Source organism: Erinaceus europaeus, chromosome 12 (assembly GCF_950295315.1).
Source record: "Erinaceus europaeus chromosome 12, mEriEur2.1, whole genome shotgun sequence".
NCBI classification, from domain to species: Eukaryota; Metazoa; Chordata; class Mammalia; order Eulipotyphla; family Erinaceidae; genus Erinaceus; species Erinaceus europaeus.
The window spans coordinates 44,685,185-44,704,038 of record NC_080173.1 but is presented as its reverse complement, the minus strand read 5'-3'; the positions used below and the strand labels follow the sequence as shown (position 1 = coordinate 44,704,038).

General features: G+C 54.2%; 2 protein-coding genes across 13 annotated transcripts; one reads left to right on the top strand and one right to left on the bottom strand.

The window, feature by feature from the left end:
* The first annotated feature begins 145 nt into the window (after positions 1–145).
* On the top strand, positions 146–11,411 carry RUNDC3A (RUN domain containing 3A). Of its 11 annotated transcripts, XM_016192015.2 has the most exons (12): positions 146–502; positions 5,930–6,045; positions 6,380–6,528; positions 6,666–6,751; positions 8,147–8,236; positions 8,339–8,419; positions 8,558–8,723; positions 8,825–8,982; positions 9,537–9,698; positions 9,792–9,898; positions 10,844–10,941; positions 11,147–11,411. In XM_016192015.2, the coding sequence occupies exons 1-12, from the start codon at positions 396–398 to the stop codon at positions 11,156–11,158; spliced, it is 1,332 nt and encodes a 443-aa protein (XP_016047501.1). In that variant the 5' UTR covers positions 146–395; the 3' UTR covers positions 11,159–11,411. The 11 variants fall into 11 exon arrangements, with proteins under 11 accessions (XP_016047501.1, XP_016047500.1, XP_016047499.1 ...); XM_016192014.2 differs by having other exon boundaries at positions 6,395–6,528; positions 10,844–11,411; XM_016192013.2 differs by having other exon boundaries at positions 6,392–6,528; positions 10,844–11,411.
* A 651-nt stretch (positions 11,412–12,062) lies between these two features.
* On the bottom strand, positions 12,063–17,029 carry SLC25A39 (solute carrier family 25 member 39). 2 transcript variants are annotated; one of them, XM_060203374.1, is made up of 12 exons: positions 16,802–17,029; positions 15,324–15,423; positions 15,129–15,203; positions 14,589–14,633; positions 14,247–14,356; positions 13,934–14,001; positions 13,650–13,774; positions 13,345–13,518; positions 13,117–13,226; positions 12,835–12,916; positions 12,667–12,747; positions 12,063–12,544 (listed from the first exon to the last, which is right to left on the bottom strand). In XM_060203374.1, exons 2-12 carry the CDS (start codon positions 15,406–15,408, stop codon positions 12,429–12,431), a joined length of 1,071 nt encoding a protein of 356 aa, XP_060059357.1. In that variant the 5' UTR covers positions 15,409–15,423; positions 16,802–17,029; the 3' UTR covers positions 12,063–12,428. The 2 variants fall into 2 exon arrangements, with proteins under 2 accessions (XP_060059357.1, XP_007531915.1); XM_007531853.3 differs by lacking the exon at positions 16,802–17,029 and adding an exon at positions 16,113–16,297.
* Between the last annotated feature and the right edge of the window lie 1,825 nt (positions 17,030–18,854).

Below are 18,854 nucleotides of genomic sequence, written 5' to 3'. Positions count from 1 at the left end.
ACTTCCCCCTTGCAATAGCAGCCTCTTCCGGGGACCCCCTTGGCCCTCTCTGGAGCCTTGCCTCTTCCCTTCCCCCACCTCTCTGCGGATTGGTCCCCCGCCTACAGAGGGCGGGGCTCAAGGTCCCTGACGTCACTGGCCGAGGGAGGTGCAAGGTTGGGGGAGGGGTGGCGGCACCCGGTTCAGCACCTCGGAGAGCTCCCGCCCGGCCTTGTTTTGCTCAGGAATCACCGCCTGGGGAGCAACTCGGTGGGCAGCGGGCGGAGCTGCAGAGGGATGGCTGCAGTGGGGTGGAGGGGCCCCTGTGGGCAGAGGGTCCAACCGTGATTCGGTGTGGTACCAGGACACAGGGCGGGAGGGGCAGCTGGCGGCAGCAGCAGTGACCACACATCTGGATGGAAGCGAGCTTTGTCCAGACCACCATGGCTCTGGGGCTGTCCTCCAAGAAAGCGTCTTCCCGCAATGTGACAGTGGAGCGGAGGAACCTGATCACCGTGTGCAGGTGGGCACCACTGGCAGGCGGGGGTGGGACGGTCAGGGGGCGATGTGGCCAGCTGCTGCGAGCATGCTGACTGGCGGGAGAAGGCTTAGCAGCTTCGGAAGGAAGGGGAGAAACAGGCAAAGAGGAACGCCAACACCATCCCTCTCAGGCACGGACTAGGAAGAGTTTGGAGGTCTGGTCCTTATCCTCTAGGCCTAGCTAGGCCCATGCCCAGTCTGGGACCTGGGGGTGAGGGGTGTCTAATTGGCACTGCAGCTTCCTGTGAGAACCAGGAAGTGACATTACGTGGGGGGGGGGGGGCGGGGAGGATGGCTGGCTCCCTTGCAGGGGGTTGGGGGCAGGGTGGGCAGAGGCATGATGAGGTGGTCACTGAGCGCCCTCCAACCACTCTCCTGGGTCAATCTGGGGTGGAGCGTTACTGGGAGACACTCCAGAGATCGAAGCTTGGATCAGGGTCGTTCATACCTTCCTCCATCTCTGTCTATCTGCAGTCCATGGCAGGGTCAACTGGCGTGTAGGCAAAGTACCTGGATTCATCTAAAGATGGGGAAGGGTGGCTGCTTCTATCCCAGGAAGGTCTGAGAAGGGCTCCAAACTGCACAAGCTACAGTCTCCAGGGCTCAAAGAGAGAATACTGAAAAGGCAGGGCCATTGGTCCCCTTGGGTGGGGCTGTTGCAGTATTGGGAAAATCTGTCTCGTTTCCTGGGACTAGAAGTGATACTTTCCACTTCAGGCCTTAAGGGATGCTCCTTCCCAGCCCTGCCCTGCTGCCAAGAACTCAACCACTCTCCTTCAGCATCATCTCCCTCTAGAATTCCTATGCCTACTGCTCTTGCACCTGCAATATCTCCTCTCCTCACTCCACCCCTCCCAGTTCAGGGATCGGCTGTCTTCCCTTGTCAGCCCCACCTGCCTGCACACAGACCGTGACCCTACTCCCCCTCCCTTCCCCTGGAAACTGCCCACCTGATGCCTTGTCTCCTCAGGTTCCTGGGCACTCAGCCAACCACACTACATGTCCACACCATTATGTCTCTAGTGCCTTGCATAGTGTTCTGCAGATCTGGGTTCTATAAAAATGCCTGGAATGTCATATAAGAAATGAGTGGAGATATTAGCCAGATCAAAATTCAGGCCACTTCATGCCCCCATTGCCACCCTGACCCCCCCCCCCTAAAAAAAAAACCTGCCATACCAGTGTGGGGTAAAACAAAGATTTCTGCCTCTGGGTCCAAAAGGTCATATAGGTTCAAGCTTTTACATCCTCAGTGATTAGCTGTGCAGCCTTGAGGAAGTAGCCTAACCAGCCTGGACCTTGGGTGCCCCATCATCCCCATTTTAGATGTAAAGCAGTCATGTCAAGGAATGGGAATGACATAACCCATGTAAGAGCCGAGTCCAGTGCTCAGAACTCAGAAATAGCTCCATCCTGACGCCACATTTCCTGTTCTTCTCCTTTTTAAAATTGTGTCGATTTACCTATTATGAAAGAGGAGAGAGAGACTGCAGCACTGCTTATCTCTGGCATATGGTAGTGCTGGGAGATTGAACCTGCAGCCTTTGGCACCTCAGGCATGTAAGTTCTATGCTCTAACAGACTGAGCTATCTCTCTGACCCCTTTTCCCACTTGACCTGCTAGATTCTTCTTTCTCTTGTCTGCATGGACAGCTGGGCCTTCTAAGTGTGTGGGAAGGAAAGAACTCTGCTTTGCCTAGACTGGAGAAGTAGAGGTTCTGGTAGATTAGAAGCACATTTACAGCTGGGGATGTGATAGATTTTGGGGGCAGGGGGTCTAGGGGCCAAACAATAGCTTAGAAACCCCTTAGGGCTCCTGCTGTTTCATCTCTGTCACGTGGGTTGCCTCTAGCTCCCAGAACAGTTCCCTTTAGCAGGCTGCCAGCTCCCTTGGGCCCTGGCCTTCCTGTCTCCATGGTAACCTGCAGCAGCCTCAGTACCTCCAGACAGGGAGCACACGATGGGGTTCCTGGGGGTGATGACTAGTTCCACAGCAGCCCTGAGGACAGATGGCAGATGGCTGTCACACTAAGCCCTGTCCCAGGCCTCCACTGAGATCTGACGCAGTTGACCAGAAGAAATCATAGAGTAGGGGGCTGGGCAGTAGTGCAGCAGTTAAGTGCACGTGGCATGAAGTGTAAGGACCAGCGTTAAGGATCCCGGTTCAAGCCCATGCTCCCCACCTGCAGTGGGGTCACTTCATGAGCGGTGAAGCAGGTCTGCAGATGTCTATCTTTCTCTCTCCCTCTCTGTCTTCCCCTCCTTTCTCCATTTCTCTATGTCCTACCCAACAATGACAGCAATAACAACAATAATAACCACAACAACAATAAAACAACAATGGTAGAGGCCAGGTAGTGGTGCACCAGGTTGAGCACACATATTACAGTGCACAAGGACCTGGGTTTGAGCCTCCAGTCCCCACCTGCAGGGAGAAAGCTTTGCGAGTAGTGAAGCAGTGCTACAGGTGTCTCTCTTTAAAAATAATTTAAAAAAATTAAAGAGAGACAATAAATAAAAATAATTAAAAAATTATTTATTGGATAGAGACAGTCAGAAATCAGGAGGGTAAGGGAGATAGAGAGAGAGAGAAAGAGAGATATCTGCAGCGCTGCTTCACCACTTGCAAAGCTTTCTTTCTGCAGGTGGGGACCGGGGGCTCGAACCTGGGTCCTTGTGCACTGTAACATGTGCACTCAACCAGGTGCACCACCACCCAGTCCCTGTCTCTCTCTATCTCCCCTCCTCCTCTCAATTTCTGGCTGTCTCTATCCAATAAATAAAGATAATAAAAATAAATAAATAAATAAATAGAACAATAGCAACAAAAGGGGAAAAAAATAGCCTCCAGGAGCAGTAGATTGATGGTGCAGGACTGAGCCCCAGCAATAACCCTGGAGGAAAAAAAAAAAAGAAAGAAAGAAGTAGGACTGGGCCCAGAAGATACCCCAAACACAGGCTCCCTCCTGGCAAGGCTAACCTTCCCATTAATGGCCCAGCTCCTTGACACCCCCACCTGCTATACACTCATCTTCTCCCAATCCTGCCTGAGACCTGAACTAAAATGTAAGAATGCCAGTACTAATATCTTTGTCCTTACCTGTAGAAATGGGCCTCACAGAGATGGCATGACTTGTCACAAGGAAACAGGATTTGAATCCACTAGGCTATCTCTCTGACTCTGCTCTCTAAATTCAAAAGGAAGGGAATGGAGGCCCATAGGTTCAGCTGAGCCATTCACTGGTCATTGTTCAGAGCAGAGGACAGAGGATGGGGGGCAGGGGGGTTACTCTGAACCTTGGGGATCATGACAGCCACAAGGTGGCCACAAGATGTAGCAGAAAAAGCAAAAACTTTTACCCCTTCCAAGCTGTGTACCTCTGAACAAATCTGTCAACCTGTGAACCTTCTATTGACACCTTATCTGTAGAATGGGGACAGTGAGGTTGGGGAAACAGCATAATGGTTATCAAAAGCCTCTTATACCTGAGGCTCTGTGGTCCCAGGTTCAATCTCCAGCACCACCATAAGCCAGATCTGAGCAGTGCTCTATAAATAAATAAATAAATAAATAAATAAATAAATAATAAATCTGAGGAGAACCTACTTTCCAGGACTGTTGTAAGAATGGATGGGACGAAGTCGGGCGGTAGCACAGTGGGTTAAATGCACGTAGCGCAAAGTGCAAGGACCGGCCTTAGGATCCAGGTTCGAGCCCCCAGCTCCCCACCTGCAGGTGAGTCACTTCACAGGTGGTGAAGCAGGTCTGCAGGTGTCTATCTTTCTCCCCCCTGTCTTCCCCTCCTCTCTCCATTTCTCTCTGTCCTATCCAACAATGATGACATCAATAACAACAACAATAATAACTACAACAACAATAAAAAAACACAAGGGCAACAAAAAAGGGGAAATAAATAAAAAATGTTAAAAAATGGATGAGAAAAGGTGGAGAAATAATATAATAGTTATGCAGAAAGACTTCTATGCTTGAGGCTCTAAAATCTCAGGTTCAGTCCCCTATACTACCATTAGCCAGAGTTGAGCAGTGCTCTGAAGAAAAAAAAAAAAAAAGATGGATGAGGTAAGTGCTGAGCTTGATATACTTAAGGAAAAAAAAATTAAAAGGAATGTTCCAAGCAATCTCCATTCCCTGGACACCCCTCTCCTACTCTGTTAGTCACAATAGGGCTTTGAGGAGCTGTATTCCCAGTCTGGCCCTGGTAGCAGAGGCTTTGAGCATGCCTGGAGAGAGGGATAGAGAGGACTGCTGGATTCCTGTCACCTCAACCCCATTCACTTCCTGGGGCTCCCTTCCTCTTTAGAAGCCAGGAGTCTGTTCCCATGCACCCTAAAACCCTCTACCAGCAATCTGATGCCAATGCCCCTCCCAGTTAGTCTATGTGTCAGACCCACACACCTCCCCCAACCCAGCATTGCACTGCCTGGCTCTGGGCAGCTGGTGTGTGGGCAGCCAAGCTAAGAAAGAAAATGGGGAGTGGGGGGAACCCATGTGCTGAGAGCCCACCTGGCTCCCCGTGCATGCCCACGTTCCATGTGCTCATGCTAACTTATGTGACCTGTCACAGGTGACCTTCCCCACCTCAGAAGCAACAGAAAGCTGTTCCAGCGTTAGCAGGAGACACTCCTATTGCTTCTCGGCCTTTTGGCTAAGATCAAGTGTAGCAGGAGACACCTCAGGACAGGGGTACAAACCAACTTCTCGCACCTAGATAACTCCCACCCATACACAAAGAATGAACTCTGGGGCTGGGGAGATAGCTGATGGTTATGCAAAAGACTTATGCTTGAGGCACCAAAGGTTCCAGGTTCAATCCCCAGTACCACCATAAACCAGAGCTGAGCAACACTCTGATATATATATTTTTTAATTTATGGGGAGTGGACATGAGGGAAAAGGATCTGGATAGCTTCCTGCTTTAAGTGCCTTATCCTTCTGCCTGTTCCATCCTTTCTCATGCATTGCTCCTGAAACTTCCCTGCCCTGGCTGTTGCTTCTCCTGTCAACCATTTTGTCTATCAGTCTCCTCTCTGCATCCTTCTCACCGCCCATCACCTCACCACTTTGGTCACTATATTCTCATCTACCCCCACCCCACCTCCCCCACACACCCTTCCTCTCTACCTCCCTACCTGAGTTTTTTTTTTTTTTTTTTTTTTTTTTTACCGGAGCACAGTTCAGCTTTGGTTGATGGTGGGTGCAGGGGATAGAACCTGGGATAGAACTCTCAGGCACGAGAGTCTCTTTGCATAACCATCTATCTACCCCACCCCTTTACCTGAGCTTTCATGACCTCTCCTTGGCCCATTACTCCTCCCTTCCATTAACACTATCATCCAGTCTTCTCACCTGATCCCCCTCCCCCAACCCCTTCTCCTGACCCCCACACAGGTTCTCTGTGAAAACACTGCTGGAGAAGTATACAGCAGAACCCATTGATGACTCATCTGAGGAGTTTCTGAATTTTGCAGCCATCTTAGAGCAGATCCTCAGCCACCGTTTCAAAGGTGGGCCCAGGCTCCAACCTCTGGTTGCCCAGTCCCCCCAACCTTTAGCTTCCGGCCACCCCAAACAATAATTCTGTGGCTTTCTGAACCCCACCACTGACTGACTCTGCCTAAAGTCTAGGCTATGTGCACAACTGGGGGATGGGGAGGGGTCTTTGGGCCCAAGGCAGTGGGCGTCCAGAGGTACGGACAATAAGCAAGCATGTGTGTGGATATGTGTTGGGGTGGGCACTGGCATGTGGTTATTTGTAAGCCTGCACGTGTGCCCTATTCAAAAGTATAACTCCAAATACCCTGGTTTTGCTGAGCCCCTCCCCTCCCTGCCCTGGCTCAGCCTGTGCCCCAGCAGGTCCAGTGAGCTGGTTTAGCTCAGACGGGCAGCGGGGCTTCTGGGACTACATCCGGCTGGCCTGCAACAAAGTGCCCAACAACTGCGTGAGCAGCATTGAGAATATGGAGAATATCAGCACAGCCCGAGCCAAGGTAAGGGGCCTAGGACAGCTAGGGCCAGGGGAGCTGCTCCCTGCTGTGAATTCAGGGGTGGGAGCTTGGAGGGAGACCAGCCATACGGGGTTCAGATTCACTCTTGCACACTTGTTAAAGGTAAGCATGCTTTCCAGGGCCGGGCATGGATCCGGGTGGCACTGATGGAAAAGCGCATGTCAGAATATATCACAACAGCTCTGCGGGACACCCGGACCACCAGGTCAGCCACTCTTCATAACCTTAGACTTATGAAGTATTACAGTGGTTCTCCTTTTTCCTTTATTCTTGTTGATATCATCGTTGTTGGATAGGACAGAGAGAAATGGAGAGAGGAGGGGAAGACAGAGAGGGGAAAAGAGATACCTGCAGACCTGCTTCACCACTCATGACGCGACCCCCCTGAAGGTGGGGAGTCAGGGCTCGAACCAGGATCCTTACACTGGTCCTTGCGCTTTGCGCCTCCTGCGCTTAACCCACTATGCTACCGCCCGACTCGCTTTTTTTTTTTAAAAGTACTACCACCAGGGTTATTGCTGGGGCTCAATGCCTGAATGATGAATTCACCATTTTTGGTGTGTGTGGGGGTGTGTCTGTGTGTGTTTTCTAACTAAGACTCGTGATTTTAAAAAATATTCTCATTTATTTATTTATTAGCAGAGCACTGTTCAGCTATAACTTGTGGTGGTGCAAGGGATTGAACCTTGGACTTTGGAGCCTCTTTGTATAACAATTATGCTATCTACCCCCACCAAAAATATTTTCCTTCTTTAATATTTACTAGGCAGAGACAAAGAGAAATCAAAAGGGAAACAGGAGATAGAGAGGGAGAGAGAGACAGAGACCTGTAGCACTGTAGACTGTAGCTTCATTGCTTGTGAAACTTTCCTCCTGCAAGTGGGGACCAGGGGCTTGAACCCAGGTCCTTGTTCATGGTAATGTGCACTCAACTAGGTGCACCACTGCTTGCCCCCCCCTTCTTTCTTTTATTTTGCTAGAAAAGAGAGAGATTGAGGGGGAGGAGAGATAGAGAAGAAGAAAGAGACCTGCAGCACTGCTTCACCACTTGTGAAGCTTCTCACTTGCAGGTGGAGAGCAGGTGCTTGAACCCAGGTCCTAGCGAGCACTTTACTGGTTGTGCCACCCCACATCAACATGTTTTGAGCACCTGCTAATATGACAAGCACTGATTAGAATTTTTCTCCTGCTTTAAGGATCTGTGTGACTAGTACCTGCAGGGGAAGGGGTAGTTCAGAAGATTAGGGAGTCTATTCTCAGGGGACACAACTTCTAAGGGGGGGGGGTACAGACACTATCCCCAGTGAATCCTGGTCTGGGAGAAACAAGATCCACACCCAAGTAGTACAAGGGATGATCAGGAAGGAGATCCTTCCTTCCACTCGGAAAGGTCTGTAGGGATCCAACAACTAAATCCTAAGGTTGGGGCTTCCTGGGAGGATGCTGAATCACCAGGCCTATTCCCACCTCCCCACAAGTCCCCTTCCTCTCTACCTCCTATCCCTCCCTCACAGTACTGCTCAGCTCTGGCTTATGGTGGTGCCAGGGCTTGAACCTGGGACCTCGGAGCATAACACTAACTCCCCGACCCCCTCTACAGGCGTTTCTACGACTCTGGGGCCATCATGCTCCGAGAGGAGGCCATGGTTCTCACTGGGATGCTGATTGGACTGAGCGCAATAGACTTCAGGTGGGGTCTGTGTGGTGTGTTGGGGGGAGTCCTTACTAAGGCCCACAGGTCACTCCTTCCACCCACCCACACACCCCCAACCTCTGGATCCTCGGTCCTCAGCTTCTGCCTAAAGGGTGAAGTTCTGGATGGGAAGACCCCCGTAGTCATTGATTATACACCCTATCTGAAGTTCACCCAGAGGTGAGCAATCTGCTTCCTGAGAAGGGTGAGGGCAGAGCATCCTGGGGGAGGGTATGCATGGCATAGCAGGAGGAGGGTGGCCTTGATCCCGGGCCCAGGGGTTGGTGCGGGCCAGCCGCTACCCGCTGCCCCCTCCAGCTATGACTACCTGACTGACGAGGAGGAGCGGCACAGTGCAGAGAGCAGCACCAGCGAGGACAACTCGCCCGAGCACCCGTACCTGCCGCTAGTGACCGACGAGGACAGCTGGTACAGCAAGTGGCACAAGATGGAACAGAAGTTCCGCATCGTCTATGCACAGAAGGTGCTGATGCACTGGGGGCGGGTGTGCTCGGGGCGCTGGGGGGCTGGGCGCTGCGGGGGACCCCCACCCCCCACGGCTCGCGCTGAGCCGGCGACCCACAGGGCTACCTGGAGGAGCTGGTGCGCCTGCGCGAGTCGCAGCTGAAGGACCTGGAAGCAGAGAACCGGCGGCTGCAGCTGCAGCTGGAGGAAGCGGCGGCGCAGAACCAGCGCGAGAAGCGGGAGCTGGAAGGCGTGATCCTGGAGCTGCAGGAGCAGCTGTGAGCGCGCCGGTGCATGGCCCCGGCCACCCAGGCAACCCCCGCCCCGCTACTGACCCCTCATCCCCACCCACGATCTCCTCTGACGCCACCCTCAGCACTAGGTCCAGCGATGAGCGATGTAACCCCCTCCAGTTCCCTTCGAACAGGAACATCAGCTAGAAATGTCCCCCCACCCAACAGGGACCCTACCACTCAGGAACCTCCAACTTTACTCAGCAAATTGCATGTCCCGTTCAGCACACCACCCCTTGCAACACAGGACCACTGTTGCCACCCATGGGGGCCCAATACCTCATTCCTATGTGTGCCTCCAACATTACCCTCATACTTCATCACCCTGTGACCTTCCAGCATGACCCACTCTACTCTCCACCTCTCCCCATCACCCAATTCCAACACCCCATTACTCCTAATCCCCAATAGGTGTGCCCTAATTCCTGTCGCCCCTCACCCCAATACCATCGCTGAGTCCCAGGAGCTGTTAGCCAAGCTCCACTCCAACCCCTTCCTCACCCATGGTTAAACCTATCTTCCTCACTGTCTCCAGCCAGGCCTCACACCCCTCCCCATCCCAGGACAGGTCTGATCCCTGGTGACCACGCTCCCCTGGCCCAGGGTTCCAAGGAGCTCACCACACACTTGGTCAACCAATGGCCGTCCCTAGGAACACTCAATGGAGCTGAGGGGGCCAACAACCCCAAGCTCTATCGGAGGTAAGCCTTGCACCCTTGGACTGAGGTCAGCCAGTCCCTCCTGGGGAGAGGGGTTTGCGGGGCTCTGGCTCCACTGGGCTCTCTGCTCTGCAGGCACAGCTTCATGAGCCCGGAGCCACTGTCTGCTGAAGCCAGTCTGAGCTCGGACTCCCAGCGCCTAGGAGAGGGCAAGCGGGACGAGGAGCCCTGGGGCCCTCTTGGTGAGCCCCTAAACCCAGTCACTCCAGGAAGGGATTTGGCAAGAACTTGATCCATCTCCTCAGCTCCTCCAGAGAGCTTAGCGTAGTAGTTTGCATTAAGGTGTACAGATCCCTGCTGGTAGGGTGAGGTTGGTCAGCAACCTCACTTTGCTAAGTTCTCTATCTGTGAAGAATAGGGATGTTGATTGAAAGTCACCAGTGTCCAGTTAAACCCCACTGGCTTCTGGTACTGGGACATGCTTAGGGTCCTCTCAAATTCTTGGGCGGTTCAGCCAAATTTTCTCTTATCACATGAACCCTGTGAACCACTCTCCTGACCATTGTTTCCCCCCTTTTTTTGGCTGCCAGGAAGCTCAAAGCCAAGTTAGTGGCTCCCTCGAGTGAATGTCCAGGACTTCAACGCATGCACTTTGTGTTGACCCCTGGCTTTACCTTGCTCTCCTTTCCCCAGTTCCTGGACTCCCTGTCTTTTTTTTTAAAACCACACTGTATTGGATGATGCTAAATCTTCTGAGACAAGGCAGGCTACGGACATGTAACCCAGCAAACCCACCACACTGTGTATGATCATCTGTGTGTCTGTCTCTCCGTCCCCTCCCAGACTGTGAGCTCCATGAGGGCAGGGACCATGTCTCATCCGTTCTCTGTATCCCCAGTGCTTGGAACAGAGCAAATGCTCGCTGTGTGTTTTAATAAATGGATAAAGAGAGAGGATGACCCTCGGGGGAGACAGAGACATAAGCTGACAATTTCAATAGTGACCTTATGTTCGGCTCCACACATGGCCTGGGCCAGTGCTTCTCTAGGTCTAGTCAAAAACAGCAGATACTCCTGAAGCCTCCTGAGGGGGGACCCGAGGGCTGCCCCTTCACTGCCTGCCTCCTGCACCCCCACCCACACACATGTAGGCTGCCTGGCCCTACCTCACTCACCCTCTTTTCCCAGGGAAGGACCCCACGCCCTCCATGCTGGGCCTCTGCGGCTCCCTGGCTTCCATCCCCAGCTGCAAGTCCCTGGCGAGCTTCAAATCCAACGAGTGCTTGGTGAGCGACAGTCCTGAGGGCAGCCCAGCACTGAGCCCCAGCTGAGGAGCAGCATGGGCAGTGCCAGCCCCATTGCAAGGGGCACAGACACCTGTTGCCTTTCCTCAGGGCCCCCAGACCAGACCACCCTTTCAAAGACACTGCAATGCCGACCCAGCCAGGGTTCTTGGGGGGAAAGACAACCTTTGCCTCTTGCTCATCTTAGCTTCCTGCCTAGAAGACAAAAGCTGTGAAGGGAAACTGGTTGGAAGGCAGAGATACCATGACCATAGGAACCCTTGGGGAAGCCTGTCCTAGTCTTCTGGTGACCCTGAGGCCTGGCTGACCCCTGATGGACTCTCCTTCACTCACCCTGCACCCTCCCCACACCTCTCCTTTCTGTCACTGTGTATTCCTTGGAGGCCCTCCTTCCTTGGTTCCCCTATTGGGAGGCTCCAACGGAACCAGGCAAATAAAAATCTGAGGACTGAGGGGAGCCTTGTCTGTGGGGGATCAGGGGCCTTCTCCTGTAGTTGGCTAAGCCAGCCCGCCCATAAGTGAAGCGATGCTGAGCCAGGGAGTTGGTGCCAAACCTGGGGAGCAGATGGGTCAAGAGTAATGCAGAGGGATGAGGTGTAATATGCCAAAAGATTAGAGCGAACTGGGTTCTGACCAAGAACCAAAAAATGTCCCTTCAACCTGATCTTCATTGATAACTAGCTTAGCTCCATCTGGAGAAAACACTGAGTGTGATCCCGGGGTGGGATAAAGATGCAGTGGAAACCCAGCATGCTGTTTCCTCCCATTGTTTTGAACACTCTAGCTTCAAATCCTGCTGCATTAGGCCAAAGGCTGGCAACGCAGTCCATCTCCCTAGTGCACCATCATTAGTGTGCCTGTGGGCAGATTCACTACCCTCCACCCTGGTCCTAAACTATCAAGATACTATTGGTGCCCCTTATTTCAGTCCCTCACCCCAACCTGGCTAAGTTGGGGGGGGTCTTTTACATGGGTGCTACATGGGTAGCCAACATCAAGGTCCCTCTGTGCAAACCATTTATCCCACTTTCCCCAGGACAGTGTCCCCCACCCCCACCCCACCCCCCTGCCACAACACACACAAAATCACAAGACACCACAGAGCAGTTCATCATCTTTAACTCAAGGGATTACACGGATGGGTGAAGAATGACAGGACCCGGCTACAGCAAGTATCACAGGCAAGTGGCAGAGGATGGGGATAAAGTCAGATTTGGTCTTGAACCAGGGGCTGGGGGGTAGAAAAGTGATAGGATCCTTGGGACTCAGGAATGGGGAGCAGCAGGAAGAAAGCTGAGGAGAGCCTGAGTGGACCCAGAAGGGCATCCCCTTGTGCCTGGGGCTCAGAGTGAAAGGAAGGGGAAAGAAGGCCTCTCTCCTCTGTGCTGAGAAAAAGGCACTTGGCTCAGTCTTCCTTCTGCCCCACCCCATCCATGGGAGAGATGGGGTCCCTCATCCCCTCAACCCTTTCAAGAGTCCAGAGACTGTTCCCGGTTGAGCCTCTGAAAGAAGTTTTTGCCAAATTCGTAAGTGCTGATCATGATGGCACAGGAGGGGGCAGCCTTGATGATCCTCGGGAGAAAGCCTGCAACGGGAGTGGGGGAGGGCAAGGACGGGGACGGTGTCAGAGGTCTGGGCCCCAAAATACCACCACCACCACCACCACCACCACCACCACCAGGGCACATGCACTTAAACACCACTCACCTGCAAAGAGACCCCTGGTGCCCGACTCAGCCTGGATCCTACGCAATAGCAGCCAGGTGGAGTCAGCACGCGGGGACTTCACTGTGGGAGAAAGGTGGATCCAATGAGACCCTGGAGAGACTCCAGCATACCACCTGGCCGCCTGCCCCCAACCAACTGGCCCCTCACCTCTCACAGCCTCCATCGCTCCCAGTGCCACTTGGCGCTGTGTCTTCACCACATCAAAGGGGAGGGTCAGGATGGCCGCCACCTAGCAGGGTGGAGAGGACTGTCTCCACTGTAGGGAGGGGCTGCTTGCACGCCACAGGACCCACCACTCTTGTAGAAGTGACCATGCCCCCTCCAGGGACAGCAAGCTGGTGAATGCACTACCACACAAAGCCTCTTTTCTGGAGCTCCTCCAACCACCTCAGGCCCAGAGAAACCTCACCCCCGACCTGGTCAGCTTACCGTCCCTGAGATGCCACCAGCCACAAAACTGACGCCTACAGATGTCTGGTCCATTGGCCTGTGTCCACTAAGCCAGGTCTTCACCAGCTCATAGTTAAACCAGTACAGGGCTTGGGGGTCACAAGGTACACTCATTATTGACGAGAACCAGATGGCCCCCATGCTTCCCAGTTCCCACTAATCTACAAAGCCCGCCCCCTCACCCCATCTGTGTCCCCTGGTGCTTACCTGAGAAGGGCACATCCCGAAGGGCAGTGGGGCCCCAGCCTAGCCACAGTGAACGCCACCCGCCCTGAGCCACAGCAGCCCGGACACAGGTGCCCAACTCCCGGTAGGATACGTGCTGAGCCTGCAGCTTCGTCCGTACCAGTTCCAGGGGGCTTACTACAGTCACAGTGCCCACTGCAAGGGGAGTGGGGAGGGGTCAGCTCACAGATCCCAAAGACAGGCTACCCCATAGGGCCAAGGACACCCCCACCTCTAGGATGGCACAGGAGGGGACTGAGGGAGCTAGGGACCCAGACTGTGCTCACAGCGGGCCAGGACACCGGCCATCATAGGTGCATAGAGGTCAGAGGTCAGGGCACGGGCACACAAGAAGGCCTTGAGCTGGTCATAGGCGGTGAAATAGATGGCAGTGGCTGGCACGGTCATCACCCTTAGATGAGAACTGGGGTTAGTTGGTACTTGGGACCCTCAGAGGTTCCCAAACTCCTACCACCACTTCCCCTGCTCCCCCAGCCCTCCTCTCCCCCCAGTTAGGGGGTGAGGGATGAGTAGGAGCAGAGGAAGGCACCATACAGGACTAGGTACTCACAGGGTGGCTGGGAGCCCGCTCCACAGGGTCCTGGCACCCTCATGCCTCACAATCTTCACAAAGGCATCCTAGCCAGGTAGATACCATCCCAGAAGAGAATGCACATCAAAGAGCCCGTTTGCCCAGTGCCCTTGCTCTACCCACAGCCCTTAGTTCTGCCAATAGGCAGTAGTTCCTCTGATCTCTACAAATGAAATCCCTCATCTGGCACCAAGTGAACTCCTATCCACCCTCCAAAACCTCCCGGGGCCACTCCACTACCTTTCCAGACTAGTCACTCCCACAAGTTGAGGAGGGCGCAGCTACTTCTCACCATGGTGCCAGTGAAGCGAGTGGGATCCTGAAACCAGGTGGCACAGCGGGTACCATTCGGACACAAGTACAGTGGCTCTAGGACTCCATTGCAGTACAGGAAGCACTTCCCTGTGGATCGGAGACAGGAGGGCACTGGGGTACAGGACCCTGGCACCCCATAGGGAGACAGGCCCCAACCCTGGAGGCTCTTGGGTGGATCTGACTGTACAAGACACAGGATTTGTCGGTGTGACCTAGAAGCACGTGAGTCCATGGCTATGGGGCTCACTGGTAACCTGGGGACACTAGGACACTTCCTCCCCTAGGCCCTAGCCAGCTCCCAGTGGCTTGAGACACTCACATTTGGTGTGAGACAGGCTCCAGAGTCTGGTAGGTGGTATCAACTCTAAAATATAATTAGGGTCAGGGTTATACTGCAGTGGCATTTCACCAAATTTTCATGCCTAATGCCTCAGGTTCAATCCCTAGTACTAGCACATACTAGAGTTGAATCTCTTGTGAAAATAAAGATCTTGAGCCAAACAAGACCTTAAGATATAGTCACAGAACTGGAGTTCCAACTTGTGGATAGGGTGCCTGCACTGCCATGTGTGTGACCAGGCTCCACTCTGGCAACATGTAGTAAGAGGTACTGTGGCAATGGAGGAAGCTCCAGTGCTGTGGTGTCTACTTTCCCTCTGAATGAAAAAGTGGCCTGAAGCAGCAAAATTGCACATGCTCGGCACAGCAGTTCCACAAAATAAATAAAAGAGCAAATAAAATAACACCCCCTCAAGTAAGGGGAAACCCCACACTTGCCCTCACAGGCCCCATCTCTCTGGGAGGCCCTTGTTTCTCCCTGGCTCCATACTGGCTAATGACTCCAGAGCGGGATGCTTACCGCTGGTCAAAGAGGGGGTGGTCACTGAGGGGCGCTGTGACTGCAAGCGGACCTTGACCACGTCTAGGGGTGTCACTGGAAAAGGAAGGCAGATCTGAAGCTTCTGGGCCCAAACCTCCAGATCCATGTCACCCCCAGTCCTTGCTTATGATCCGCACCCCAGCCACCCTACCCTACCACCACCTCAGCTCTTACTGAAGATGGAGGTAACCACAGCCCCAGTGCCCGAGGCCACCATCTGCTGGAGGGGGCTAATGCCCCCAGGGTCCTGGTCAGACATCTTGTAGTTTCAGTCCTGAAAAGCAAATCTCAGTCAGTCGAAGCAGCAACTAGGGCACCAGTGGGAAGGGGGAGAAGCTCACAGGGCCACTGAGGAGGCTCCGCCAGACCCTCGCCTCCTTCCCCCTCCCCCCCCCCCCCCCCCCCGAGTACGAAGCCAGGTAAAACTCACAAGAACCTTCCAAAGCCCCACTCTGCCTATGGGGAAACTGAGGCTCTGAGCTGGGAGGTGACCTGCCCAAGGTCACTGCCAGGAGCAGTCAGGAAGCAAGGGGGACAGTCAGTCAGTGGGCAGTGATGGCCCACTGCCACGCACTGGGCCACACCACGCACTGGGCCACGCCACCCCCGCGGTCAAAGGTCAAAGCGCCCGATCCGCCCCAGGCGGGGATAGCGGGCGGCGGGTGAACTAGCCCGGGAACGCGGAGCCCGGACTCCGCACAGGCCCCCGCCCGCCGCCGGAAGTGCCTGCCGCGGGACCCGAGAGCAACCTCCGCTCGCTCCCCCAAACCAACACAGGCCCCGGGCTTGGACAGGGGGCGGGGAGCAGGCTGTCCCGCGGCCCAGGGCGGCAGGGCGCTCGGAGGGCCCCGCCAGGTCCGCCCGGCCGCGCGCGGCTCTGGACACCCCCAGACCGACCCCCATAGACGCGGCTCTAGCCACCGCCCCCAGCCAGGCCTCAGCCGCGGACCCGGTTCCGCCCACCTAGTTCTAGGCTGGTGCTCGCGCGGCTCGCCGCCCGGGACCGAGCGGACCCATAGCCGCCCTGCCGCCGGAGCAGGGTCGGCAGAGCTCGCCTTGCCTCGCCTCGCCTCAAGGCCGACTAGGAAAGCGGCGGAAAGCTGCGGGTCCCGGCCCGCCCCGGCCCGTGCGGCGAGGCCGCGCCCCGAGGCCGACCAGCCTTTCTCCCGGAGTGACGCTGGCTCCGCCCCTCGCAAAGGGTTCCGGGCCCGCCCCCTCGCCTCCCGGGCACGTGGGCGCCGGGAGGCGAGTTACCGGAAGCCGCTCGGCCTGCAGCCCCCTGCTTCAGTCTGTCCTTGCGACGCCGCGGGACAACCCGCAGCTCCGAAGCCAAACCGCAGGGCACTGGTGAGGTTGAGCAGCGAGGAGAGACGAAGTCCTCACCCCACCCCCGCCGGGCCCTGGGCAGGTGACACTACGCCCCCCAAGCTGGGGTCCTCCTTGCGCTGCGAGAGGACTGAGCGGGAGCAGAAGGGGGCAGCCGCCGGGTGCTGGTTGCCTTCTGGTTGTTATTCATCGTTATCTCAGGATTTGGGACATGGGGAACCAGTCTCACTCAAGCACGTGCAAGGGGGAGGAACTCCGGCGGCGTGCAAGGCCAGGGCCCTGTCCACTGCGCCCCTCCTGGACGGGGGAACTGGGTCCTGACTTACCTCGCTTCACAGAAGATGTAACCGAGCCTCGATCCCAAAAACTCAGTGTTGGAATATGGGGAAAAGAGCGCGGTGCCTTGGCCTCTTCCTCCCGGCAGCCTCCCTAGTGAGAGGTGGACTGACACTCAGCACTGAGGACTCCAGTCTCGCTCCTCGAGAAAGCGCGTCTTCCCGCCAGGGCTGCTTTCCGGACGCGACTTCATGCCTACCTATAACGCGGATGACGGGATGGCTTGTGCTAACTCCTGAAAAAACAGCGTATCGTGGCTTGTAGGCCTGTGCCTTTAAGGAGGGGGGGGTAAATTCTGACGTCACCGGCGTCTCCGCCCCTCACGCCCCCAGTGGTCGCTGCGGAGTTGGGAGCCGCCCAGCCCGCGGGCGCCCGCGGGGTCACATTGTGGGTTCCTTGCCAAGTACCCACTGTCCCTGAGAAAAGATGTTACTTGGGGAGTCGGGCTGTAGCGCAGTGGGTTAAGCGCAGGTGGCGCAAAGCACAAGGACCGGCGTAAGGATCCCGGTTCGAACCCCGGCTCCCCACCTGCAGGGGAGTCGCTTCACAGGTGGTGAAGCAGGTCTGCAGGTGTCTTTCTCTCTCCCTCTCTGTCTTCCCCTCCTCTCTCCATTTCTCTCTGTCCTATCCAACAACGACAACAACAATAATAACTACAACAATAAAACAACAAGGGCAGCAAAAGGGAATAAATAAATAAAATAAATATTTAAAAAATAAAAATTAAAAAAAAAAAAAAGATGTTACTTAGCTCCTGAGGCCAACTTGGTGGCGGGGAGAGTGCCGCCGGTGACTGAAGAGCCTGTCTGGCAGAAGGCTCTTTCCTTTTGCCTACCAAACGAAGCCGAGATCTGCAAAGACAAAAAGTGTTGTTGAAGAGCTGGGCACGCTTGGTTGACTGCACAGGCTACCATGCGCAAGAAAGCAGGTTCAAGGCCCTGGTCCCCACCTGCAGGGGGCAAGCAGCGTTGCAGGTGTCTTTCACTCTTTTCCCCCTTCCCCATCTCAATTTCTTTTTGTTCTATCAAATATAAAAACAATGAAAAAGTTAAAACAAAGTTGAACTGTCTTGTGAAGAAAGTGCCCTGCCTCTATGAAAACACTTTACAAAAATAAATAAATAAATAAATAAGGAGTTGGGCGGTAGCGCAGCGGGTTAAGCACATATGGCGCAAAGCACAGGACCAGCATAGGATCCCGGTTCGAGTCCCCGGCTCTCCACCTGTAGGGCAGTCGCTTCACTGGTGGTGAAGCAGGTCTGCAGGTGTCTTTCTCTCCCTCTCTTCTCCATTTCTCTCTGTCCTATCCAACAATGACGACATCAATAACAACAATAATAACTACAACAAAAAATAAATAGTAGGGAGATAGCATAATCGTTATACAAAAAGACTTATGCCTGAGGCTCTGAGGTCCCAGGTTCAATCCCGAGCACCACCATCAGCCACAGCTGAATGATGCTCTGTCAAAAATAATAATAATAAATAAATGTCTCCCTAAGACATTTATTTTTTTTAATTTTTATTAATTTTATATTTGAGAGAGATGCAGAGAGACACACACAGAAACAGCAGAGCACTGCTCAGCTCTGGCTTATGGTGGTGCGGGGGATTGAACCTGGGACTTAGGAGCCTCAGGCATGAGAGTCTGTTTGCATAACCATTATGCTGTCTCCCCTACCCCCTAAGACATTTATTTTATGATAAGGATGATGAGGATGTGAGGACACTGCTCAGGTCTGGCTTATGGTGGTATGGGGGATTGAACCTGAGGGGCAGGTGGTGGCACACCTGATTGAGCGCACATGTTACAATGCACAAGGACCCACCAAGCCCCCCGTCCCCACCTGCAAGGGGAAAGCTTTGTGAGTGTTGAAGTAGTGCTGCAGGTGTCTCTGTCTCTCTCCCTCTTGATTTCTGGCTATCTCTACCCAATAAATATAATTAAAAAATTCAAAAAGAGATTGAGGGAGTCGGGTGATAGCGCAGCGGGTTAAGCACACGTGGCGTGATGCACAGGGACCGGCTGAAGGATCCTGGTTCC